General features: G+C 47.3%; 1 protein-coding gene across 2 annotated transcripts; it reads left to right on the top strand.

Annotated features, from left to right (window-relative positions):
* The first annotated feature begins 670 nt into the window (after positions 1–670).
* LOC139046796 (uncharacterized) lies at positions 671–9,924 on the top strand. Of its 2 annotated transcripts, XM_070520703.1 has the most exons (4): positions 675–1,176; positions 2,685–3,030; positions 5,230–5,436; positions 9,416–9,924. In XM_070520703.1, the coding sequence occupies exons 1-4, from the start codon at positions 805–807 to the stop codon at positions 9,625–9,627; spliced, it is 1,137 nt and encodes a 378-aa protein (XP_070376804.1). In that variant the 5' UTR covers positions 675–804; the 3' UTR covers positions 9,628–9,924. The 2 variants fall into 2 exon arrangements, with proteins under 2 accessions (XP_070376805.1, XP_070376804.1); XM_070520704.1 differs by lacking the exon at positions 5,230–5,436 and having other exon boundaries at positions 671–1,176.
* The last annotated feature ends 3,453 nt before the right edge of the window (positions 9,925–13,377 follow it).

Raw genomic sequence — 13,377 nt, 5'->3', positions numbered from 1 at the left:
GCAAGAAGTGTATTTCAATACTACAATTTTTTTAAAGATTTATGTGTAACATACCAGTTTTGGCAGCTTTAGATGCACTATTAGATGCAATCCATCAAATTCTAATATAATTTTTCATTGCTGTGCTATCAAGTTGTAAACTTGATAGTATCATTTTCTGAAAATTTTCGATTTTTGCCAATTTCTAATAAAAAAATTTGCGGCGTAAATAAAAAAACTCGAAATAGACACTACATTTTAAGTTCTTCTTTTAAATGCAACAAACATCGTCAAATTTGGTGCACTCGTGGCTGAGAAAAACGAATTCTCTTTTTGCATGAATTTAGATAGAAGCATCACAGTTTATTTTTCATCTTGGGTTATACATTTATTTTCCTTTTCTGTGTTATTTATTTAATAACTAATCAATTTTATTCTTTTAATCATATTAACACCCGATTCGTGGCCTATCCCCCATAGTGGGTTTATGACATTAATTAGGACTTCATCATCATCATCATGTAGGATTTCCTTTTCTGTGTTATTAATTAATTAATTAATTAATTTTATTTTTTTAATCATATTACCACCCAGCTCGTGGCCTATCCCCCATAGTGGGTTTAGGACATTAATTAAGACTTCATCATCATCATCATCGTCGTCATCATCATCATCATGTAGGAGCACCCGAGCTAAAGCTTCCCAGAACGCGAATGGCAACACACAAGCTGGCACGCGGGCAGAGGAAGAAGAAGACCAGACAGGGCGAGAAGCAGCTCCAACCGTTGTCCTCAAGGATCACGATCAAGTGCGGCCTTCGCGAAGATGAGTGCACGGCAGAACGAGGACGGGGCGTCCAAAGAGGACGCCGACGCGGCGGTGACCGAGACGGTGACGACCAGCGTGCCCATGGACTCGGAAGCGTTGCGGGCCACAGCGGGTTCCACGCCACCGCTGCACCCCCGGGCCTCCCGGTTGCGCAAGGCCAAGCCGTCCAAGGCGAAGAAGGCACGCGCTCAGACCAGGGGCGACAAGCAGCGCTCCGTCCCGTCCAAGGATCGCTCGCGCTCCAGGACTAGCGCGTCGAAGCTGAGCGGATCCAGAAGCACGGACAGTAAGAAGGCCAGGAACCCTGCGCCGTCCCTTCCTCCTCCTCCTCCTCTTTCGCCTGCTCCGGCTAAGTTGAAGGCGCAAGAGGTAAGACAGAACATGAGCGAAGCACGGCCTCGGAGATCGGGCAGCGCACGGTGTTAGCCCGCGCCTCCGGATGTCGGAGGCCATGGAGAGAGTGCGCTGCGTTTTTATCTGCGAAACAATCGAGGGAACCAAAAAGAGTGGCTTACTTTTAAAAGACAGTAACAATCTTTTACTCTTATATACGCTTTCGCGGTCGGTGGTCGGACTTTCTTGGTCGTACAAAAAGGCGCCCATGCAAAAATTTGCGCGTTCACGCGCCGCCTATAGTTGCAGGGCACGTTCACCGTAGAACGCCAACAGTAAGCCAAATAAAAAAAAATTATGAGAACGTAGTTCTCACAGACTTATACAGGTTCTAGAAACAGCATTTTTCAACGGTAGGATAAATATTTCGTCATGTTTTGTTAAATAACCCGTGCTGCTGCGGGGTTCGCGAAAATAGGTAAATCGGTGACAAAGCAAGGGTAGAACTCCGCTGCATTGTTGACGTGCAGTCAGTCCTGCCTGTTTGTTCATAATTTTGTGGCTGCTGGTATTGTTCTCGTTCCGCGGTAGCAACACATCACTGTGGAAATAAACTTATTGCTGGCATACCGTCTTTTCGTTATGTGGAAGAAATAATTATAAGTCGCAGTTTTTCTGGTTGTGTGTATTTACGTTTTGTAATGTCCAAATAAACTTCCCTTTGTGCTTGCCGGCAAATGCTTTCGCGCGAGAGCTTAGGGACGTCTGAAGTTTTAGTAAGTCTAGTAACTATAGTCGGTTTAGTAACCTGTGGCGGACGCGGGAGAGGGCTCCGGCATCGCTACAGATATACTGGTTAACGGCTCTGTCCTTCGCGGACGCAATGAAAGAACGAACGGTACATAAATGTCTTCGATGCAAATATGTCCATTGGTGATTTAGCGGTGAATGCTGGAGAAATGCGTCAGCATTACGCCGCACATCTTTGAGGTCCCGGATCCTTGATTTAAAATGCGTACGGCTGGCGGTGCTGCGGCGACGGCCAGTGACTGTCTTGGGTATTTATGCGTAGTAAATCTAGCCCTAAGTACGCTAGCTTTGTTTCTGCGCTGTGGAAGTTTTTGTTAGCATTTGTACTTTGTGTTTCCTCGATAACGTGCACCTATATCTGCAACTCCTGTATGCGCTTGCATTACTACTGCATACAGGTACGTGCTTATGAACTGCCAATGTATGCTTTTTATTGTTCCTGGAGGGTAGTCCTTATTTCGGTGTGAATAACACCTTTAGCCTCGCTCTGCGTGGCTTGGTTCTTTTGTAAATGAACCAAAATAAACTTCAACCCCGGTCATAGTGACGCCCTGTCTGCCTGCGTTGGACTGGCATTCAGGCCTCTCCGCCTAGCGGACGCAATGAAAGAACGAATCACTTCAGGTACTTGTTGGTTGCCGTCTTCTGCTCTACAAGCACGTCCGCGGTTATCCCGCATTTCATTTACTTCACTTGTCGGCTCACCGTACCACTCGTTTACGTCATCAACGCAGGTCCCAGCCGGTCCACTGGCGACGTCGACGCCGACGCCGACGCCGAGCGATTCCCTCGTGTCGTTTTCGAAGGAGGTGAGCAACGACGACCTGCAGCTGCCTCCGCTGCCAACGCGACCTACGAGCTCGAGCCAGAAGAAAGCGCCGGCCATGCCCGAGGAAGTGAATAGGAGCTCGCGGAGTGACCCTAAGGGAGCCGCGATGCAGGCGCCGTCGAAGCAGGCGGCGGACGAGTCGTCCAGCGGCACGCAGGCCGCCGGGCATCGGCAGGGTGCGGCCTCCGCGGATTCCAGCCGGCCTTCCACGAAGCCGTTCCGGACGTCCAGGACGTCCTCTGGGACCACAAGTTCGTTCCATTTCTCGAATGCATTACGTAGTAATGTATGTATGTATGTATGTATGTATGTATGTATGTATGTATGTATGTATGTATGTATGTATGTATGTATGTATGTATGTATGTATGTATGTATGTATGTATGTATGTATGTATGTATGTATGTATGTATGTATGTATGTATGTATGTATGTATGTATGTATGTATGTATGTATGTATGTAAGCCCACGCACACCTTTTACATGTATTTAGATAGGAGCACCCGAGTTAAAGCTTACGAAGCCTTAGCTCGCGTGCTCCTGTCTAAATACATGTAAAAGGAGAATTCGTTTTTCTCCGCAACCACTGCACCAAATTTGACGAAGTTTGTTGCATTTAAAATAAAAACTGAACGTCTAGTGCCTGTTAGTCTCGAATTTTCGATTAAAGTAGTCAATCTTTTATGAAAAGTGGCAAGTGTCGAAAATTTTCAGAAACCGAAACTATCAAGTTTTCAGCTCTGTCACTCAGCAATGAAAAAAGATATCACAACTGTGTAAATTGAATGTAACAGTACATCTAAAGCGGACGAAATGGATATGTTAAACATGAATCTTAAAACATTGTAATAGGGAAATACAGCTTTCGCAGAACTCTTGTACACAAGGTAATAAATATATGCAAGATATAAATAGACATATTTAATTTGTCTGCTTTCAGTGATATAATGGATGCCGTGAAAACCAATATCTGTACTTGATGCTGAGCTGTTAATTTGTAGACTTCGTGCTTCCATTTATTTCAAGCTTTCAAATTAAAAAAAGATTCTTAATAAAATTCAGGCCCTAAATTGAAATTCCGTTTCCAACAGTCACTAGAATTTAACTTTATCTCTCAAATACGACAGATTTCTTTAAAAACGGTCGTGGAGTTATCTCAGAAAAACGTTTTTGCGTTTTACATGTTTTTTTTTTCGTTAACGCTGGCCGCGAACGCTATGCAAGAAGGCGGGCTTTCTGGTAGAAACGCGGCCTCTTGCGTGGCCACGATGCGGCAGAGGTGAGCGCCATCTGGATGTATTGCAAGAAACTAGGCGCACCGCTCCGTGGCCCCCGAGATACTCAAGCACCGGCGCGTGCAAATGGCGGACGCCGTAGCCAGTCTATGACTGGTAGAAACGCAGGAAAAGGGGTTTATTTGGTTTTCGTGTAGTCAAATTACAATCCGACGCCCATCATGTCTGTAGGTTGTGTGTAAGTCGTACTTTACGATTTTTCTACGTATTTTAGCTTGAGAAATTTAAATAATTCAGTAGCTTCCTTGCGCCACATGAGCTAGGGCCTGGGTACGGCTGGCTCGAAAATCTTTTTGCCGAAACAATGAGTCTAGCTTGGGGTAGTGTCGGCATAGAGCAACCACCGTGCAAAATGTGAGGTTTTATATACGGGCGTAATAGGGCCGTAAGAGTAGACGTGTTTGATACCAAAATTTTTAAAATAAGAAAAAAAAACCAAAGAGCAACGCCGCCATAATCTTTTGCCGGAAGTGGCGCATGACTCAGAATGCGCGGCTCCGCAGCATGACCTCAGAGATAGGGTGCCGCTCGAGTCTGGGAGGGGATGTTCTGAGACTTAGTCATATCACCTAACTACAAGGGGCACGCGTTGCCTGCTTGGACGCTTTTTTAAGGGCGGCTAATACGTCAGTTAGACCATTAACAGTCCTAGAAGCTTTGCCAAGATTGCGTCAGTTGTATGCGCAATACTAATTTATAACCAATTTAGTCAAGTCAAATTTTGTTGCAGTTTGACTTCAAAGTGAGCGGCCGGAATAAAAGAACACGGAGAATGTGAAGCGCTTCACTTTCTCTTCTTGTGGCACCTAACCTAATCCTTGTTGCGCTTTTAAGCATCGCGTCTATCCATGTTTTTTTTGCACCAACTAGCTCACATCGCAGGAAAACTCGTGTTTCAAGACACCACACGCATACCTTACAGGTTGTTTACGATGCGAAAATTAACGTTTTCAGACAGGTGCTTAACTAGCGTGCTAGTTAACAAGGTGTCCGTGCGGACACCTAAGGCTCCTTTCGTTTTCTTATTATTTTTTTCTTTTTTGGGCAGTGACAAGTAAAAAATTTTGTCACTTATGCGCTCATACTTTACAGTCACACTTATTGCCGTCTACGCTTAGAAGTGGAACGCGCTCCAGCAATGATGTGCACGCAGTGTACAGCACGGCCGGAAGCGGCATCTCGCCGCAAACGAAGGCGCCGGAAGTTCCGGACCCGTACACGATGGCGCCACTCCTGGAAGTCTTGGTAGACGACCTGAGGGAAGTGACGCAAGACTTGGGCAGGCGCTGCTCCTGGCAGACGGGCGCCCTCGAGCAGACGTCGGTGCCCAGGCTCCCTTTCAGGTCCACTACCGGGACCGGTAACTGACGTTTCAGCTCCCCGATAGGACTCGCAATATCTTGACATAGGTTTAGCTGCTGGACACAGCGTGTATATATATATATATATATATATATATATATATATATATATATATATATATATATATATATATATATATATATATATATATATATATATATATATATATATATATACATATATATATATATATATATATATATATATATATATATATATATATATATATATATATATATATATATATATATATTGCTACGGGGCTAAAAGAATTCACAAATGTAAGTGCAGAATATTTACGATACCTGTACAGCTGACAAGATGGTAGACAGTGCACGGTGCCCAGAGCGTCGTCGTCTTCGGACCATGCTTAAAACGTCTTCGTCAGCGTATTATATAATCTGGAATCGGTGTAAGGTGAAGCTTTCGCGAAGCGGTTACTTAAATGCTACACAACTAAACGCAATGCGTACGGTGGGCTTTAACTTCGGGGAACGTGCGATCTCGTGTAGTGTTTATCAGGCGTTTATGCCCTGAATATATTCCTGAAAAGAAGGCTAGAGCAAACAGGAGCACAGGAAGGAACCAGAAATTAGAGCACGATCGATTGCCGTGCGTTCGTACATCCACATTTGCCACGCCTGCCTTTAGACAACACGAATCCCCATAACAACTTTCTGAACAACATCAGGTCGTTTTATGAACTACAGCAACGACAAGCTCTGCCGAAAATAAAAGCAGCAGTTCACGCGGAGGCATACCAGCTGTGGCACGTCGACACAAAGACGTCGCTCGCGAGGAGGATGGCGACGTCTGATGTTTGTCGAGAGATGTCACACACGAGATCACCGTGCTGCCAAACGTGGTGCGGAAGATGAACAACTGTATAGCGCTTATTTCACCGCTTCGATAAAGCTGCATTTCCATTAGATCCCAGCATGTGCGTTGGATCTCATTATTTTCTTGTACTGCGATAGCAATTACATCCAGGCGCTTTTTTGTCGTCGCCGCGCGTCGTATGCTGTAAGTGCAAGTGAAAGCGCGTAAGGGAGGTCGGCGATCGTGGCTCAATCTGGCGCGCGCAAAGGAAGAAAGCGGAGAGCAAACGCGCCGTCTTCCGTCGCGCGGGAGGCGGCGCGACGGAAGACGGTGGGAGATGGGAGGGAGGGAGCGGTAGCGGCGTTGTGCTCCGGTAGCAATTGCGCATTTCGCGACCGGGCCCAAGGGGAACTGACGATCACGGTTCGATCTCGCGTGCGCGATATATGGAGGAAAGCGGGGAGGCAGCGCGGGAGGGAGGGGGGCAGCTTCGACTCCGCCAACAAGTTCGTACTTTGCACGGCCGCGCATTGACGCGGCTACGGCAACGTTTTTATTATTATTATTATTATTATTATTATTATTATTATTATTGCATATACCAATCAGTTTTGAAATTGGATGACTGAACGGTATGGAGATGAGTTTCCGGGAAGCCGCATGGCCCCTTCAAAGCGATCGTATCAACTGAGCCGGAACGACGTCACAACCAGTTTCCCCACAGCTGTCTTCTTTCCAATTTTCAAAGTTTATTTTCTGTTCTTTCTTTTTTCACGACCTTGACATGACGACGGCGACGTCACCAATTTTTTGTGAACGCCACCGATCATTTATTAATATTACTATTATACCATTATCGCTTGAACCAATCAGTTATTCCCATATTTATACTCAGCAGCCCCACATTACGCTTTTCTGCACACAGACTCGTAATGCGAGAAAGCAAGCTTTCAGGGTGGCCTGACCAGAACTGTTTTCTCTCTGATCAATTTTTTTCTTTCATTTTTTCCTTATCGCTCATACAGCTACCAGTAATCTACGCTTACAATATTATAGCGATGAAATGTCTTGACCTCGCAAATTACGTATTTTTGTGCATTACATTACACCTTTCGCGTACATATTTTGCTCGGGTGCTTGCCAAAGAATGCTTACGCATTAAAAAAGAGACACTCAGTGGCCAGTTCAACGACATCATTAAGCAGCTCCATCGCAATATAGCCCTTCACATGGCGTAGTTATCCCACTCCCACTTCCGAATGATAGTTTGCGCAAGTATACGCTCAAGTTGCGTGCTCACTTGAGCGCCACCATGCGCTGTTGTCACTTTGTGCCCTTGCAAGAGGAAAAATTCATCCTAAGCTTTATTTATCTTTTTTCCGTGACTTCAAGCATAATATTACAAGGAACTGTGATTGCACATAAACCGTGAATTACAGGGTTATCCTTATGCCTAGCTCATAACTAGGCTTCCCTGTTTTCGGTACATACCGACAAACACCGGCCGTTTTCTTTGAATCGGTGTGAAAAACGAAAAAGCGGGCATTTCGTTGTCTTAAGTTTACTTTCAATTCTACGTCCCATTCTTTTCTCTTATGTCTTTAGCAGCATTGCTGTTTCCAAATATTTAGGCCAGGCATAAGTTTCCGCGTGACAAGAAAAGAGGACTAGATAGTACCGAGGACAAGCTTCTCCTCGCAAAGCTCTTTGCACGCGAGCAGAGCGGATTCCTCCTCACCCTTCGACGTTTTCGAAGCCCCAATAAAGATCCATTTCTCTCCGGCATTCAAATTACACGTCGAAAAACACCGATTGGAAGGGAGAAAAAAAAGAAGTCCCAGTTTGGCCTTAAAGGCGAAGCATCGATTGCGATAACAAATTAGCACACAGTTATGCGAAATAAGGATAGTAGTTTTGTTAGCCATGTAAACTTCGAAAAAATTGCTGACTGAATTAACAAGTAGGGTGTTTAGCGCGCGCAAGCAAACGTGAACACAGCACGCTCGATGAGCGCGGTCAATGCGGCGAGAACACAGCGCCCGCAAAGGTATCAGCCGTCTGCGGATCCCTCTCAATATACGGCGCGCGCAGCCGTGCCCGTTCGTGCTAAGTACGCACTTGTTGGCGGAGTCGGAACCGACCCCTCCCCTCCTCCCTCTCGCGTCGAGTCCTCACATTCTTCCATATATGGCGCGCCAGATTGAGCCTCGATCGTCAGTTGCCCTCGCCCCTGATTGCGAAATGCGCACTTGCTGTCGGAGCTTATTTTGTTATAGCGCAAGCTTGACAAGGACAACAGAAGGCACATCTGACACACACAGCGCTATTTTCAACAACAGATTTATTTCTCGTTCTCGTCGCTATATATACACCCTCGACCCGTCACACACCACGTGTAACATTTTTGGAAAAATAAACAAAAGATATAAACTGGTAACCACACGTAGGCAGTTTCTTGACTCACATTTTCAAAGACATGTACACGTTCAACGCGAACAAAGATAATTCAGCTCTCTCGAAGATAATGAAATGGAAGGTTTACTGACGCATGCATCGCCGAATGTTGATATGTGTCTGACTTCTATTATCAAGCGCGTCATTTCACACCTGCTTCTACTCATGATCACTGTTTCTTTAACTCTTGGTTTGCACTTGAACAAAATAAGAACAAATAATAATATAGAACAAATTCTATACCAAATAAAATATGCCGTACCAACAAGCCCCTATTGCTATCTTCATTGCTGTCGGAGCACAACGCCTCACGCACCCCCCTCCCTCCCTCCCATCCACCCAGGGCCTTTCGCGCGACGAAAGTCGGCGCGTTTGTTCTCCGGTTTCCGCCTTCGCTCGAGCCAGATTGAGCCCAGATCGTCGGTTTCCCTCGCGTGCTTTCATTCGCAGGTACAGCACACGACGCGGGGCGACGGTCATATCACCCTCGGACTTTACACGAAACATCACGGCGACGGCAAAGATGCGGCTGGAGTGTCCACATGATCGCAATCGCAATAATAAACACCGATAGATATAACTCCCAAATTTGAAGAAAAGTAAATACAGCCAACACGCAACCCTACTCATAACTACTCAGCGCAGCAAAGCGGCTTCTTTCGCGTTTACGGCTATTCGACCTACAGAAGTGTTTCGGTTCCCAGCCCAGCCGAAGCCTGCTGCAGCGCGGACCTCCGGCCGGCCGAACCCTCCCGAGGGAGGCTTGGATTTCTGCTCGTTCGCGGTGGGCACAACGGCGAGCTCCATGCTATTCATCGTGGTCCTGTACTTCTTCAAGGGCCTGCGCTCGCCCATGTCCAACTGCGGCGGGCAAAACTGCAGCGACTCGAGCGCTTCCTACGCCCCGCACAACTGACGATGCCGTCCGGCAACGCGTTTCACTTCTGAGACAGCGACAATTCTTTTTTTTTATATATGTACATGTATAATGAAGCGAAACTAATTCACGTGACACTGGTTCACATAGTATATGCATCGAGCTAGCACTGCGTTCAACCGTGTTGCCAAGCGCCGCAAGACGAAACTTTTGGCCCAAGACCAACTCGCAATACGCCCTCCGACGCAAGTGAAATAAGGAAATCGAATTAAAAATGATTGGTTGGAGTGAAATAATAAAAAAAATAGTGGCGACATTATACGCAGATTTTAGGTATTATTGGAATCTTGTGTTAATTCGAAGGATTTGCCACACAAAGCATGCCATGAAGTGTTTTTTAATATTTTGATTTGTGAAAATACCCGTGTACTTGGATTTGAGCCAGCGAGAAGACGACGATCCCGCCGCAGCTAGAGGCTGCAACGAGGAGCTATGACCAAGATACGCAACTCAAGGCCGTCCAGCAGGTCTCGGCAGCTCTAGAGAGGCAGCGACCTCGCGAAACCGAGGAGAAGGGGGGCAGCACCCCCAGGAAGGGGGCGGCGGCCCTCTCGGATCCGCGGAAGTAGCGAGGAACCAAGACCTCGAGGAGCACAATGCACGAGACTGACGTAGTGGCCGCGTCGCGGTAAAAGCTTGTCCTCCCTGCGTGGAGGGAGCCTAACCGACTCTGCAGGCATTTTCACTTAAGTTGTTCTCTCTCTCTCTCTCTCTCTCTGGATTTGAGTGCATCTTATAGCACCTCAGGTGGCCCAAGTTAACCCCGAGTCCCCCGCTACGGCGTGCCTCATAAGCAGATCGTAGCGTTGGCACGTAAAACGCCATAATTTAAATAATTTTTTAAGCGGTTTGTTCTAATTATGCAGCATTCTGCACAAGTTCGGCGGCCACAGCGGGAAATCGCCGCCGAGCTACGCTACTGGAAGATCAGTTCAGCGCACCCTCTGATTTGGGCCAGTAGCGGCTGACAAACGACGAGCGCATCGTTTTCTCCTTTGCACATGGACGTGGCATTTGATGTGATATGGCTTTGATATGACGTTAACTTGCTTGGGAAGCTACCCACTTCTTCCCCACTTGTTGAAGCAAAGGGAACGGGAAAATAGCGAACGGCTTTAAAGGAGACACCGAGCTCTTCGACTATGGTTATTATTATTATTATTATTATTATTATTATTATTATTATTATTATTATTATTATTATTATTATTATTATTATTATTATTATTATTATTATTATTATTATACCTCAGGGGCACAAGCCCACTATGGCTAAACCCACTACGGGGAAGCGGACAATGCACGAGCAGTATTTTTGCTGTTCTCAATATTCGTGGCACATAACCACACTGGGGGATTGGCCGTGATGCGGGTGGCTAAGAGCAACAAGAAGAGAAACCGACATCAAATCGCTAGAAGCATATTCCTCAGACCAAGCGCTCACCACTTTCGCCTTTAAAGCAGTGGCGACACTTACATTCGAAACTTTACCACGTCTACTACACTGGTGACATGGGAAGCATAAATGTTTGAGAGACAAGGTATTCTAGTTTGATAATAAAGTTGGCCTCAAAGTACTGGGTTTAGGGTTGGTGACAATGTCGTGACTTCAAGACACAGAGCAAGATATGCTGACGTCGTCTGGTGATAATACTAGGTATGATGTCGTTGCTCATAGAAGAATTGGTAAGAATGCAGCGCGCCCCTCATCCAACTGTCCTAGAGCATGAAAGGCTGCGGTGTCGAGTCGTCAACCCTACATTTATGCATGCACCGATCTGGTTTGGAGATTTCTCTTTGTGCCACTTTTGCAACGAAGTAGAAACAAATAGAAGCAATTGAACATTACTTACTGCACTATCGGCGTTTCTCCTCATTGAGGAAACGGACATTGCAAATCATAAAGCAACAGCTCGGCCTGGCGTTGAACTCTTCGGGGCTGCTGTCTTTCAGCAGCTTCTGTGCTGCTGTCCAGCGCCAGCGCAGTTGTCAACTCATAAAACCGCACTTTCCCGCAGCTGCTCTGCTCTGGGAGCAATTATTGGGCTTTGGCGTGACCGTATCACCACAGGAACTTGTGAGCCAATACAAGTAAAAAAGAAAGTATTTGTAGCTGAAAAAGACAATCCCGTGCGACTATCATTGGATGTATTTATTTAGCAGTAACGTGAAGCTCGGTCTTTTCAAGCAAACCTTCGGCTGCTGCATGAAGGTGTCCGTTGCCATATGTGATCATTTGTGAGACCGCTGCGCTTCGGCCAATGGAAGCAAGTTTCCACCACAGACCATCTTTCAACCCAATGCTTGATCAGAGCCGCCTTCGGGTACTTGTGTCAGGTTGCGCGTTTTGCAAGAAAGACGAACTCCTGCTGCAGCAACGTGCTGAAGCTCAGCAGCATCGAAGCTGCCGCGCGGTGTCACGTGCTTGTGCTTTACTTCTTTCGGGCTTTCTTGTTCTGACCAGACGAGTTGGGCTTCGAGGTTCCGGGCTTACTGCTCTTCTTAGGTCGCTTAGCTGCCCTGGCATTTCGCTTGGCGTTGGCTCTGGCACGACCTTTTGATTCCGCGGAGTCAATGGCCATCGCGAACTTCAAGTTCTGCCCGGCCAGAGTGCGGCAAGCGGGGTCCTTGACAGCGCCGATGAGCTTACTGGGCGACGAGAACCTAACCTTGCAAGGCCCGGTAGAGGACACCTTGATAACGTCGCCGGTTTTAAAGACAGCTGCCAGCTTCTCCTTGTTGAGGAACTCGCTCGGCACGTTCCATATGTCCAGCGTGCGGGACGACACCTTCGGGCGCGTTCCCGGGTCGTTCCAACGCCCGGCCATGAACGTAGCTTTGATGGGAGATCCTTTGATCACAAAGCCGTCCAGCGCTGCAGCGGCCACGACGGCCTCTTCGACGGAGTCGTACACCGCGAAGACGTGGATCAGAATATCGCCCTTGGTGAGGTGCTTGGTTTCGACGGCGTCTTGGCAGTAGATGCGCAGGACGTCCTCCGTCTTGACGCCCTTGGGGAAGCCGGACAACTTCACCCTGCGCGTGTCCAGCTCCTCGTAGTCGACGACCTGGGACTCGGGAATGTATTTTTGGAGTATGACCTTCCTCCTGGAAGGTGAGCCGCGACGACCATCCCTGGATTGGCTCTTGGAACCGATCGGTGCAAGTGGAGCGGGTGGCTCTCGCTCCTTCGACGTCTCTCCCGCGTCGTCGGTGGCTGGCTTCTGGCGCCGGGCTTCAACGTCGGCGGCGACCCGGTCTTGACTCGAAGGACCGGCGCCGTCTTCCGGCAGGGAGTTGGCCTCGCGTCGCTCGTCGCTAGTCTCACCCGGCTGCGCACGGGTCGACACGCTGAGGCCAACTTTGCCACCGTCCATCTTCTGGGCTTCGTGCGCCTAAAGAAGAGCCAGCCCTCCCGATAGGCTTCGCGACGCCGTCCTCGTTGTCGTCTTTAACACGTGGCGCGCGCCCACGAGGTGGGATTGGTCAGTCTTGTCTTGTCTTGTCTTGTCTTGTGGCCTTGAGAGTGGCGCGTACCCACTATGGGGGATTGGCCAAGAAGCAGGCGGTTTTCCGTATGGTTACAAGTAGAGACAAACTAGATTTGTATAGTGGAGCGTGGGACGATAGTACTGTAAATTAGAAGTTTAATTAATTATTGTTAGGAATTGGTCAGTGTTCGCAAATGAAATGTAATGTATTTCCTTGCTTCCCGTTAACTTAGCGGTC

This window comes from Dermacentor albipictus, chromosome 6, assembly GCF_038994185.2.
Source record: "Dermacentor albipictus isolate Rhodes 1998 colony chromosome 6, USDA_Dalb.pri_finalv2, whole genome shotgun sequence".
Classification (NCBI taxonomy): domain Eukaryota; kingdom Metazoa; phylum Arthropoda; class Arachnida; order Ixodida; family Ixodidae; genus Dermacentor; species Dermacentor albipictus.
This window is presented reverse-complemented; position numbering and strand designations above follow the sequence as displayed.